Raw genomic sequence first — 14,765 nt, 5'->3', positions numbered from 1 at the left:
CTTCAAGGCTGTTTATAGCTATTAACTAAGTGTGTAACCTATTGATTTTGTAAATAAATTATATTATAATCAAACTATTCAAATAGATAAAACAATAAGAAATACTTATTTAAATCTGTATGGCTTTCCTTAATTAACTTCTGTAAAAAAATGCCATAATCTCATTCTTCTACCTTTCTCATCATTCACCTGACTGAGCAATTCATCAGGATAGTCTAATATTACGAGTAATTACTGAAGCCAAATCATACATTTTATATATTTAAAATTACATAAGAAAAAGTGTTAATTAATATTTTAATTTAGATCGAATTGTAAAAAAATAAAACTAGATAAATTAGTCAAAAACACTTTCAAAGAATCACCCAAATATCGGCCTATGGGGTGGCCAAGTCTCCCGTTCTTGAAGGGGGATAACAAATCTCAAGGTCATGAACTAGTTAACATTTGTCCTTGGTCGACCTTAGTGCTCATCTATGTTTAAACCATAAGATTCTGCGCATAGTTAAGTGAACAGGAGCTTTCCTGTCTCAAGGCAGTAACACCACCCAGACTGAAATAAAATTTTCTGCGGTCTTCACCTAAATACATTATAGTAAATGACATCTTATTGCGTAGTAATTACTCTGGGCATTATGTTCTTCAAACTGAACAAATTACTGAGCCGTATGAGTGACTAATTTGTTCAGCATCACCATGTATATGCTGATACGTCCTGCAGCCTGCTCCATCCCGACTTCCACTTATATTAGTTTACTCTATGATCCCGACTGTCGCATGAAAGTCTTCCGTAGCAACGATTTGCGATAAAGTATAAACCAGAATGACGTAATCTAATTTGTTGATGGTCTCCATTCGCATGAAAACATTGCGTCATAGCTGTTTCTGATGGGGAAAGGGGCGAAACCCATCAAGGCCGTGCCCTTTTATGTCCTTGATACTTGTGAGAAATTAGTTGTTTTAGAAAATTATTATGTGGTTGAAATAAAACTTATCAAGGCACGCATCCGAGTACCCGAATCTGTTTTATTACGGTATGTTATGGGGTGTACCTCCGTAGAGGACAATTTATTTTTGAGACCTTTATGCTTATTTATATCTAGGGTATGTACTACATATACAAACAAAACTCATATTATTCTTAAAATTAAAATGATAAAATTATTGTTATTGTCATTCATTTGAGTTCTACCGGCATTTTTTTATAATAGTTAAGTACAATAATTTGTTTATTTACGTTAGTTGTCTTGTTTAAAAAAAAATTAAGATCTATTATTTATTTCGATGTAATACCGCTACCCCACGCTAGATGTAGTTTTTCATATTTTTTTCTAATACGAACTCTATGCACGTTCCTTTAGGTGAAATATTTAAGGTGTTAACACCTGTAAAACTCAAATTTATGCTCATTTAGAAAATTTGAAATTAAATATCTCGGGGTATTGTTCGCAACTGCATACAGGAAATATATAGATTGACCCTTGGTCTTGCGATCGTCTGGGGCAATTTTTAATTTAATACGATATTGTATATAAAATCATGCTTAATAACGGCCTAAATTCTCAAAATTAAATCATTGTGATTTGATAATACACTCCGAATGGACGTTATTTGAAAGATTTTATCACACAACGCGTTAATTTTTTAGTACATACTTGTTCTATTTTATGAATATCTTCATTGTTTAAAGAGAAAATATATAACTTTAAAAAAAACTACATTTTCTACAGGCGCTAACAAACAGGAATATTTGCTCCAAGGTTCATCTAGGCGTTTATAACCTACTCATGATGACGTCATTTACGATGTAGACTCGTAAGTTAGATAAAATATTCTTAAATATTTATTTTAATTTATAATGTTATTAGTAAAAAAAATGCTTATTTATAACTTTTATATTTATAACTTTCGTCAAGTAACTATGATAAATTTCGACATGCTGCTTGGCTCGGACTTATGAACTGAACTATTCGCATTTCGCAATGACAGTAATGACTTATGATCAGTTGTCACTCGGATTAATAATTTCGTGTGTTTATCCAACTACTTCGTTCGCGATAGTAAAAAAATATATTATTTCAGCTTGAATTTGGATTCTGATGATATCTTACTCGCTTCACCTTGACTATTCTATACTGGATTCGATATACTTGGAACATTTGACTTGGCTTTATTTTATTGAAATCAGTGTTACTTACGAGTGGTATTAGTTGTGCGTCGTATTTATACACTCATAAATATCATGAGAAATAAGCGCAAACCCTATGCAGGTGTGAGACTTCTTAAAAGATGGAGAAAAATCAGCAGGTAGTCAATTTTAATAACCTACTTATCTGACAACCTAACTATCGTGAGAAATAAAATGAAATACTATTGTATTTCGTACATATTCATAAGATTATATTTCCAGAAATTTAAATCAAATGAAAGAGTTATCAAAGTTGAATAAAGGTGAAAAAAAAAATATCTTTAGAACCAGAGAAATCGGCTCCACCAGTTGAGTCTAATTATGTATCAGAGTTGGATGTGTCAGTATTACCCACTGTAAATTAATCTATATACAGATTAGTATTGTAAAATATAAAGTTTACCAACAAGGTACCTATATCTTGATATTATTTTTTCTTCATTTTCAATCTTATACCTAAATATTTTTTGTGCAGCATCAGTTTATTTTTCATGTTTAAAGGTCATCATCAATCAAAAAAGGAACCCTTTGTAGCTTTATAATTTGTTTTTGTTATTAACATTATTTTTGTAAGCATATCAGTATCCTTAGTTACATAAAAAATAATGATAAAAAGACTACTGTTTATTGTCAATTTTTATAATTGCATTCTTCTGATAAACAAACTTTATTTTGTCAAAATTCTTTTCACATTAAATTACTACTACTTTTACTACATAACCCATTGCTTAATGTTTTTAAGGTATGAGCTTGAGGTCACATAACTTTTTACAACAAATCATGAGTCAGTATTATTACATGGTCTATGACAAAAATTTATATTTATATATTAATAATGACTAGTGTTGAGATATGTTAATTAAATGAGAATAAATATTTTGTCTTGACTCTATATTTTTATCCAATTGTTCTTAGGTCTGTTCAAGTATTACATAAGCAGACTTCTAGTATTTTTATCTCCTGTACCGCTTGTTAGCAAAAGCCCTTACACCTTCTCCCTCCATATATAAAAATAGGTATAATGTGTAGAAATTCTGTAAAAATTTCTTTATTGTTATTTATAAGCAACTATAGTATTACATGTTACCCATGGCACCATCAACATACACCATACAAGCTTATGAGTACAAACAAATAGGGATGTCATATATTTTCAATCAAAAATTACATATTTATAAAAAAAAATATATATATTGCTTTGGTGTGTATGTAATATATGAATAGTCCTTAAGTATTGAAACTATAACATACAAATTCCCAGATCCCAAGTTGTGCCAGTCAGCCTGATCAACATTCTTTAAATCGGGATGCACCATGTGGAGGTATCCTGACGTTGCATCCCTTCTTCCACCTGCCCCTGGGTCATTCCAATAGGGGAGTCAGCACAACACTGATGTTCATACACGACGTAGATAGGACTTGGCTTTGTTTCTATGTTGACTGCCTGTCAGACGACAACTGCCTATAATGAGTTTATTTGTGAAATATTATACTAACGAATATAACTTACTAGATTCATACATTGATTTATTACCGTATTTACCAATTTACTCTTGTGACTAAAATTATTAGAATTAAAAAGCTTGCTAAAATTTGCCTTTTTTTTTCTTCAATCTAAATTACCTTATCAACGGCATGTGTATTACTTTCCTGGGGGGCAGTGTAGTGTCCTAGACTAACGCTTGGATCTGTCCTCTGTACCTAAGGGCACGGCCAGATATTAGTTTTTCAAGCCAATGACCTCAAAACAAATAAATTCAAGACGTTGGCTACTATTCTTAATTCTGATATTGGATCTGTCTTCTTTAGTAAAGGAACGGCAACATATTAATTTTAAAGCTAATTAGCCTTAAAACAAATGAATTCAAAATGGCGGCTACTTTTCTAAATTCTAACATGGATCTGCCCTTTGTACCTAAGGGCACGGCCAGGTATTGATTTTGAAGCCAATTGGCCTCAAAACAAATGAATTTAAATTGACGGCAACTTTTCTAAATTCTAACATGGATCTGTCCTTTGTACCTAAGAGCAAGGCCAGATATTATTTTCAAAGCTAATTGGCCTCAAAACAAATGAATTTAAATTGACGGCAACTTTTCTAAATTCTAACATGGATCTGTCCTTTGTACCTAAGAGCAAGGCCAGATATTAATTTTTAAGCCAATTGTCCTCAAAACAAAGAAATTTAAGATGGCGGTCACTTTACTCAACTCTAACATGGATCTGTCCTTGGTACCTAAGGGCACGGCCAGGTATGGATTTTGAAGCCAGTTGGCCACAAAGAAATTCAAAATGGCGGTTACTTTTCTTAATTCTGATATTGGATCTGTCTTCTGTATGTAAGGGCACGGCCAGATATTAACTTTAAAGCCAATTGACCTCCAAACAAAGAAATTCAAAATGGCGGCCACTTTTCTCAATCCTACTAATAACATTATAATTGCGAAGTTTGTCAGGATGGATGTGTGTATGTTTGTTCCTCTTTCACAAAAAAACTACTGAACGAATTTGGATGAAAGTACAGTAATATTGGTTATACATCAGAATAACACATATGCTACAATTTATAATGATTTTGCGTAATTTGGTGATAATATAAGTAACGATAAATATCAACGTACGCTGCATAAACCGTTGGAATTTAACAAAGACGATGTACCGTAGGACTGTTTAGTTGACCTTGGAAAGCGCGAATTTTATCCCGGAAAACTTCACGCTTCACGGCGAAACCGCGAGCAATAACTAGTTCTAACAAATCAGTCTTTTATATCTAAGGGCACGACCAGATATTGATTTTGAAGCTAATGGGCTTATAAACAAAGAAATTAAAAGTGGCGGCCACTTTTATCAATTCTGACACTTCATCAAGATTTTGCACCCAAACGCAAGCCAACAAACCAAATCTAAAAGGAGTAATTATAATTAAGTTTTTGAACTAGCAGTGCCTTCACAAGTGAATATCGTCGCGTTTGTGTGGCCTTAGATTATTTATCTCAAACACCCCTTCAAACCTCTCGGTAAGACCCAAATCCGAAAATCTGAACGAACTATAGTCAAATTTTCAGAATTCCAGATGCTTGCATTTGTATCTAGTAGTAACAGAACAAAGGATAAAGTAGGTATGTACCTAAAATATGAATGTTTCGCAATAAAGCACTTAACAAATGAAATATTTATATTATTTTATTTATTGTTATAATTTAAAATTATTATTTACGTAAAAAAAGACAAAATTAAAAACTATGAGTTTCCTAATTACAATTCACGATTTGCGAGTCGATTTTGCATCATAAACTTTTTAAAACCGAATGCAATAACTAAACGTTACTTTGACTCATCTTTAGTGTCTATTTCTGAACGCAATGTCGACGAACGGAGAAAAATAAAATTATAATATTATGCACACTGGCAACATTTACTCATGTATGTATGTATGTACTATACCTACCGGCCGCGTCGGTGCCGGCCGAACGCGCAAGGTCATTGGCGCCTCTTAAAGCCTTAATGATATGTGCACTACGCACGCCAGTAAAAGTGTTCAACTATTACAATACCTTCATGTAAACTTATTGATAGTGTTTTTTTGCAGTCTACACCGAGGGAAACCTGCAAATGGGATAATGGAAGTTGGGAGGGAACGTCTAGGGAAAGGAAGTCGGGGGTAGGAAAGGAACGCTTTTAGGAAGAGCGGACGGGCTGAGCATAGACTAATATATAATACTGGAAAGGGCTGAGGGGAAATGTTCGTGGGGCCTATATAGGCATAGATAATACACGAATATAGGTATTAGTAGGCCTCAATGTTAATTTGGCAATCATGAGCTTATATACACTTAACTGTGTATCTAGGGCCGCAACAAATGTACCCTGGTGCATGGGTGTGCATTCGGTATGGACACCAAGCGCACAAGAATGGCTTTAGGGGGTATCGATGGTGCTTGTAATATTATAAAAAAATATGTAAATAACATTAATACACGAAATGAACTTAACACAAAATTATATTAATTTGATATGAACTGGAGAAGTAGTTGGAATTGTTATGAATATAATTAAATTTTAGTTAGGCCTAAATAATTTAAAATTTTAGTTAAATATTTCAAATTCCTTATTTAGAATTCAATTCTGTACGTTAGATTACAATATCAGTATGGTTGGTTTGCAATAGAATATAACGAGAACAATGGGTCATTTTAACATTGCGTTACTAAATAAACCACATGCTTATCTACTTGAAAATAACATTTTATAATAAATTATTCTAACCCTACATGTAAATTTTGTAGCGGCGATAGTCTAGTTGGGTGTGGAACGGACTGCCGAGATGCATGTCCGCAGGTTCAAATCCCAATGGGCGGCTGCGGACGAAGATTTTCCCTCAGAGGAAGCCCGCATCCGTCCCTAATACGCTGAAGAGGGCCACCGCAGAGTTTTAGTTGCTAGGCCGTTGCGTAGGTTTAGTTGTACGAGTATACATATAGGGTTAGGGCCTTGGCCCGGCGGCCGGCCGAAGGTCCGCATCAAAACCGGGCGGGTCTTCTTCATCGGTCCGTAAGGCATCAATTACCCCAACATAACCGCTCAGTCGCCCTCAAGAAGATTGGGCGGTAGTAAAAACGGACATTCTGCGATAAAAGTATACATATACTTAGTTTGTTCAGAAAAAGAACTGTCGAGGCCGAAAAGTGAACTGACTTTCGAATTTTAAATAGCAACCCTTCCCCACCATTGGGTAAATGTTAAACCTCAGAACAATGACAAGCATGTTAAACTCATTTGTCTTGTCGTATTGCCGATCTTGCGTGTTGTTTTTAAGGTTTTTTGTATAGAAACAAACTAGAATTGAAAAAAAGAGGTAATTAAGCACAGTAGCGATCTCAAATCCCATGACGCGCTCTTTCTGAACAGACTATGAAAAAAAGTTCAAATCCCAAGGACACAACCCTCTGACTTTTCTAAAAATTTAAGTGTATTCTTTGTGAATTATCGCTTGCTTTAACGTTGTGAGGATACTTACATATCTGAGAAGTTCTCTATAGGAATTTTGACGGTATGTGAAGTCTATCAATCCGCACTAGGCCAGCGTGGTGGACTAAGGCCTAACCCTTCTCGGTAGAAGAGGAGGCCCGTGCCCAGCCGTGGGACAGTATATTACAATACAGGGCTAATATTATTATTATATGTAAATTAAAAATGGGATAAGATTACAACAAAATATTTTTAATATTAAAAAAGTAATTTTTTACACCCTTTAATGCCTAGTCGCAATAATATTTATAATATATTTTTGTTTGTAAAAAGAACTCTACTACATTAATAACTAAACGCAATCAATTCTTTATGTTGGTATTTCTGTCAACTTTCAAGAATGAGACGTCAACTGTCATAAGTGATAACATTGCATTGATAAAATCAGAAAATTTTATGGATTAGTGTTCATTGTTCATCAATTTCATTTAGTAAACTTACGCATATAGTTTCATATACATGTGTTTGTAAACGTAAACTATAAATTTTTATCATGAAAGATTTCATATCGTTACTCATCACTATCTGTGCTTTCGGTTATGGCCTCGGTGCGGTCAATCCTAGCGACGAAGATGTAGGAAACGGCAGATATGTGATCGAAGGCAAGGTGTTCCCACCCGACGAGCTCGAGCATACTGTCTGGCAGGTGGACACACGCGTACACGTCAATGGTGGAGAGTACATCGGCTTCATACGGGATGATGGTGTGTTCGTCATCCATAATGTGCCCTCAGGGTCCTACGTGGTTGAAATCATCCACCCAGACTACATGTACGAGCCAGTGCGGGTTGAAATCAACTCCAAAGGGAAATACCGCGCGAGGAAAGTGAACTACATACAAACGTCGCAGGTCATACAAGTACCGTATCCATTGCGAATGAAACCTCTGTCGCGATTCAGGTATTTCCAAGTAAGAGAACAATGGCGTCTCACAGATTTCCTGTTTAACCCAATGGTGATCATGATGGTGTTACCGCTTCTCCTAATTATGGTGTTGCCAAAAATGATGAATGATCCGAGACCAAAGAGGATTTGAAGCAGATAAGCAACCTCACCAAGATGACTGAGATGCCTGAAATGTCAGAGATGTTTACAAACTTGTTCAGCGGAGGAGCTCCTGCCAAGCCTGCAAGTTCTAAAGCAAAACAACTCAAAAAGAGGCAGTAGATTAATTCTACAATATAAGTATTTATAAATTATTATATATAGATTGTAATATATTAATAAAAATAAAACAATTAAAGTATTGAGTTATGTTTTTTTTATTGTTTATCCATATTCTTATAGCATTTATGTTCATGTCCATTCAGTGTTTGAATACTTTACAAATGTATAATCATTGCAAATTCTCTTGCAAAGCAGTTGTGACAATGCTAGTTCTAAAATAAAGAATCTAAGGCATAAGCTCAAATATGTCAGCTGCGGAGAAAAAAAGACCTACATTTGATTTTAATAATAACTATTTCAATATTATGTAAATACCTGAAAGCAGCATTTTGATTAGAAATAAAACATTTGTTTGGTGTGGAAATTGTAGGCAAAAGATATTGGTTTCAAATCCCATTATGCTAAATTTATACACTACTCCTACCTAAGTTTATTGAACTGCCTAAATACCTAACCTAGTCCACAACTGGAACATAATATGCTGCCAGTTAACTAAAAAGACAACTTATACTTCACACCAATTGCTTATCAACTCCATCAGCAGTCATTCAAAGGGGTTTTCTACTCAATATAAGATTCCTCCATATAACAGTTTTATCCAATGTTTATCATTAATAAGTATTTTTATTAATTTTGGTGGCATAGTTATTACAGTACAACTGTGGTCTCAAGTTTGATGCCTGATATTGGGTTTTTCTACTCTGTATCAGCTTGGAGTCTGGAATTTGTGCCCGATATGGCGATAGGTTCACCCCCTATATCATCAGGGACTGAAAACACACGGCAGAGTGGGTGATCACAGATGCGCCTCTGTCTACCTCTTTGGGAATAAAAGGCATTAGTGTGTACACCAAAGATTCTATATGAGTACCTGTTATTTATATTTAATATCTAGGTTAATTGTCTTCAAGACCACTTTGGTTTACAAATATTATCCAGAGTTGTCAACAGTTGACCGAGTGGCTCCACCTCATGCAATGGTAGGGTTGTTATGTTTTAAATTCCCTGTACACTTTACTAAACCACTTACAAATTCCTATGTAAGTCTACATATTTATTTTTTAAACGATCTCATTGGAACCTTTCTCCACGATTAGTTTAGCAGTAGGGACTATTTCATAGTCTATAGGACATAATAATATATTCAAGGACTGTTCAATGTAAATAAAAAAATCAATTAAGGTTTAAATATTTTTATTTGGAAATAAATCTATAAATAGTCAATAATGTCTACACTACTGACAAACCTCTTCAACAACTTAATATTACACACAATACATATGTCGTATAAAAAAGTAAAAAAAATCAGTCATTGGTAAGTTTTGGACGGAAACTACTTAAGTAACACGTTTAGAAAATAAACAATGAGATTCATTAGTACATAAATATGAATTTTTGGACGGGACTTCCGAATTTGTACTTAAATTTAGTATATGGATACAGTACGAAAATATTATAGACATAACATTCTAAATGATATCTGGTGTATGTAAGATAATTCTCAAAAAATTTACATTATGTCTTACAGAAATATGTGGAATAAAATAGATGTTGCATAAAATCATTTTTTCCAATTTATATAGTAGCATACTTTTATATGTACTTATGTTAGAATTGGAATTACCTCCGTAAAAATTTCGCTTTGCTCCCTTTGGATCAATATTTTAGATACCCCCCCGAATTGAAAATGCTATATCCACGTCTACTTCCCTCATGTCGTGTAAGACATTTGTTATTTTGAAATACATATAATTTTATTGACAAAATTAATATTTCTGATATGACGCTTAGACATAAATGTCTATTTAATGAGAAATACCCCATTGGTACGGCCCTCGATCAAAATAATGGTGATGCTAGCTCAGTGATGCAATAGGCAAGTATCCACTCGAAATGAGAGGGTGCAGGAGCAAGTCTGCCGGATCAAGGTCTACACGCATAGCCGATTTGCGTCAGCCGGACAGAATCCGTGAACTAGGCCTCGGACCCAAAACCAAATCCTGCATCCCGCAATATGTTGATGAGATCTGCATTTTTGGTTTTAAGTGCCCTGTTATGCCACGATAATATCAATTATTGTGATGTATACACCACCATTATAATCAAATGAGGGCTGTACCAGACCAAAATGTATATTCACATATTAAAAAACTTCATTTCCAAAAAATCATTATGTTTAGAAAAATAAATCAGAAAAAAAAGAAACACAATCTTATACTATAATATACTTACAAGAACCTATACATATGTATATTTTATATAAAATAATACCAATATTTTGTCTTTCTTTAGAAATTTGTTATTTTATATTGTCTTTTAATGATAAGGCAATCTTCGTAAAACGCTATTGCAAGAATTTGTTAATTCCACACACAATACATACTAGTTTACTTAAATTTACACTATTCTATGTGCAGGCACGAATCCAGTAAGTGTATGGGGGGTTAACATGCAATGTTATTTTATAAATTTCACCTTTACTAAAGTTAGTATATTTTTCATAAAAATATATATTGTGGAATATACTTCAGTACCAAATCATTTCACAGAGCCATAGATGACAACTCCTGATTACATTACACTTTTTAAAATTGTAATTTTCCATACTATGCATAGGGAAATAACAGAACAACGATAGCGAACATTGCTAACAAATAGCTGCCTGAGAGCGTGTTAATCCCCTTCCTAGTTACCACATTCGTACCTACATGATGTGTTCGAAATAATGCCAGGATAAATCCAGACGAAATAAACATCTTTCGACTTCTGGTAACGAGAAATAGTTTGGCCATAAAGCTATTCTTATTAAGTCTATTGTTTAAGATGAATATTTTCTGTATTTACCTGATGATACATTTTCGTAACACATGTATATATATACAATAAGATATTCCATATTGCTGATATATTTTCGAAGGCAAGTACGCATTATATGCCATATAATCACAAATTAATCAGATTTAGAATGCCAATTCACGATATGTTCAAGATATTAAAGTTTAAGGTGAGTAAAAGCACTTTAGAAATAAGCACCTAGAGAAAAAAACAGGAGATTCATACGACAGATCTTTTGGTGTCACTATGGCTATTAAAGCTAGGTACTTCATTACATGTTGATGGGTAAAAATAAACTTATGTGCAACATTGTTGATCATTGTATGTGCACTATTTGGAATCATCGACTTTTAAATTCCGAATGTAATAATTTTTTCACTCAATATCACCGCGACAACGTCTCGTCGATTCCGTCCCTGGCGTGAGTGTCAATACGCTATTTTAAAGTATTATTTTTAAAGTCATAAATAGAAAAATACTACATCTAAGTAAATAGATTTTCCGTTATATCCCCGCCAGGAACCACTGCAAATCCTGACTTAAATAAAGTTTTATACAATAAAATTGACTTTAGACAAACAATTGATTCTTACCACCCATAGCCAGTTACAGCTAGGTATGCGTCTGTTTACCATCCATCTTAATTCTCCCGGATTTGTCTGATTAAATCCTAAACTAATCGAGGTTCCTAAAGTTAGTTACCGGAGTTTCGCAAGGCATTCGGATGGGACTTGACATTGGAAAACATTCAATTTTTTATCAGTTACTCCATTGTTCTGAATATAACTGATATAGATAAGCATGCTAGTAATACTTAGTATATATATATTCATGATTAAGTACAAAATATAGAAATAAACGGTAAAAATTACGAAAGTAGGATTGTAAACTGGTTTCAACAAAATAATATTATTGTTGGATATCATTACCTACGGTGTTTCTAAAAATTTATTTATTAATGACCATGAAAAAAGAATTACTGCATATTTTGAACTGTCTATAAGCTGCCTGGGGAGATTGCAGTGACGTTCACAGATGCCTAAATACTATACAGGACAAACAGCTTAAGGTTCTACACTAAAATCGGTATAAAAAACTCCGACCATAAATGGCCGTCAAGTCTTCTCTAAGTTGGAATGAAAGTAGGAACGAAAAATTAAACTGTAGTAAAGATGTTGCATACAACACAATGAAATTGGTATAATATATATATATATATATATATATATATATATATATATATATATATATATATATATATATATATATATATATATATTTTTCCTATAGCCTTAATAAAGGCATCCTTAAAAATGGACAAAGGTAGATTTCATTATACTTTTTAAATACTTGCACTTATAACGCAAATAGAGCAAGATTTACACAAGTTTCTCGATCGCTAGACATAAGGCATGTTCATTTTTCGGTATTTTTATTTATTTTGATTTGCCAAAAGTATATTTTCTTGTATTCTCGTCTCTGTCGCGCCAGAAAATTCTATTATGTATAATCGGCTTAACTATTCTCTCAAGTAATTTTATATCAGTCATTTGTACATGTAAAAGGAATGAAGAGGTTTTTTATGTATGTAAATTGAGAAATACGTTCACATTAAATCCATTCGACAGTGAATATATACTTAAAATATTCATTTTGTTAAGATTTTTAGATTTTTATTGATATGATATATAAACTCTTGAAGTTTGTACATTATATAAGAGATTTCTATATTTAATAGATTTTTTAAATATCATTCGATTTATTCTACTGAATAGGGTCAAACTCTATTACAACTACATACTACACGGTGGTTAGTTAAATTTTAAACTTTTAGTGTGCAACATTCCGTTATAATAAAAGTGTTTACCACTTGGGTATCGTAAAGGGCGGACTTGTCAAATTTAGTTATTTTATATTACATTTTTTATAAAAACATGAATTGTCATTTTTATGATCACTTGATCTTTTTGAAATAATAAAAAAAAATATTGCAAATCTTATGATCTTTCGAATCGATTCAATCGTGCAACATTCAGTATAAAATCTACAAAAGAAACATTACCTAATTTCTACAAATGATCATTCACTGTCCACTGTATATTAAACATAAGTTGACCAATGACAGAATTTCAAATTTAAGGGGGTGTTTAACTCTACCAACAAAAAATCAAAGACCTTTCTAATAAAATGTATGGTAAAATGAATGAACATAATCACATGCTTTTATTAAAGAGCATTGGCACGGAGTGAGAACGTCTCGCTTTCTCTTTCGCGCGCATTCACTATAATAGCTATGACGTCACTCGATGCATTCATGACGATGTCTATTACCCTGTCAGATTAAAACACTTGTATCTTCTTTATTTATGAACGAAATAACATTATTTTTAAAATTAATAAAATACCCCATCACATTTTTTTCAAATAAGTCAAACCTGAAATCTGGCAATGATTGATGGATTAAATTGTCAGCAAATGCGTCAACTTATGCATTATACATATGAACAGCATGAAGTATATAAAAAGTTTTTATTTACAAAAGTCATGTCATTGTGATATATCGCTGATATTATTGGTGAACAACATTATAACGATTTTGTACATCATTAGAAAGATTTTGTTGCGTTTTTTCTATAAAATTTGTGCATAATTTTTGTATCTTAGATTATTCATCTGCCGACAATCTTCATGGAAGCCTGGAATCAGTCACAAAAATATGTGACTAACTTCAGACCAAGTATAAAGATTGGAGTCAGTCAGTCAATCAACCATTAAAAAGTGCCTAATTTCTTGCCTAATCAATTAAAACCATTTTACCATGTTATAAATTATAATGTTGTTCCTCAAATTATATGTATAGTTTCACTATGAGGGTAGTTTGTAATATTTCATTACTTACATTTATAATTTTAAAGCGTATGGATTTTTGACAGTTCTGTGGCTTTTTAAATACATTGAAGTTACGTGTATTTATTATTTTGCACCAATATCCAAGGGGAAGTGGTTTGGTCACAATTATATTTATCCCCACTGTTGGGCACGAGTCCAACAGTGGGCATTATACAGGGCTGATAATAAACATGTCAATGAGGCCAGAACTGTCACTACTATCGTACTAAGAGCCGTATAGCGTCCGTACGACGCAGGCTATCGACAGCAGCAGTAAGGTGGTAGGCAGAGTGTATACCACTGCCGCGTTGTATATCGCACAGTAGGGACACTGCGAAGATCCACATACCTCGCATATGTTCAATAGGTAAGTCGGTAGCGCGTCGAATATCGTCTCGTTGAATCGCTCTGTAATTAAAATGTGAATGTATGATATTTGGCATGGCCTTGCAGTAGTGGGCTAAATACAAAATTGGCCAATCTAATATGTCTCCACGGTCACAAGCATTGTTAATATTGACGGAATCTAAATAATGTATAACATTTTACGGATTCAAATAAATCATTTCATTTCATTATGCTGGCGGTCCTAGTATATGTACACAAGCTTACCGCAGCGTAACGTATAAATGAGATACATCTACTAAAAATCCAAATT

At 33.3% G+C, this 14,765-nt stretch overlaps 2 protein-coding genes across 2 annotated transcripts in view; one reads left to right on the top strand and one right to left on the bottom strand.

Annotated features, from left to right (window-relative positions):
* The first annotated feature begins 7,552 nt into the window (after positions 1 to 7,552).
* Positions 7,553 to 8,466, top strand: LOC115452085 (ER membrane protein complex subunit 7). Its single transcript, XM_030180542.2, is given in 2 exon segments — positions 7,553 to 8,232; positions 8,235 to 8,466. Coding segments are annotated over 2 exon segments (672 nt in total). The 5' UTR covers positions 7,553 to 7,709; the 3' UTR covers positions 8,384 to 8,466.
* A 4,197-nt stretch (positions 8,467 to 12,663) lies between these two features.
* LOC115452082 (CD109 antigen) overlaps positions 12,664 to 14,765 on the bottom strand; it is a 104,065-nt gene continuing 101,963 nt past the window's right edge. The window contains 1 exon segment of the mRNA XM_037439273.1: positions 12,664 to 14,515. Coding sequence (XP_037295170.1) covers positions 14,334 to 14,515 — 182 coding nt within the window. The 3' untranslated portion in view covers positions 12,664 to 14,333.

This window comes from Manduca sexta, chromosome 16 (assembly GCF_014839805.1).
Source record: "Manduca sexta isolate Smith_Timp_Sample1 chromosome 16, JHU_Msex_v1.0, whole genome shotgun sequence".
Classification (NCBI taxonomy): domain Eukaryota; kingdom Metazoa; phylum Arthropoda; class Insecta; order Lepidoptera; family Sphingidae; genus Manduca; species Manduca sexta.
The sequence above is the reverse complement of the archived record's forward strand: the minus strand, read 5'-3'. Positions and strand labels throughout refer to the sequence as shown.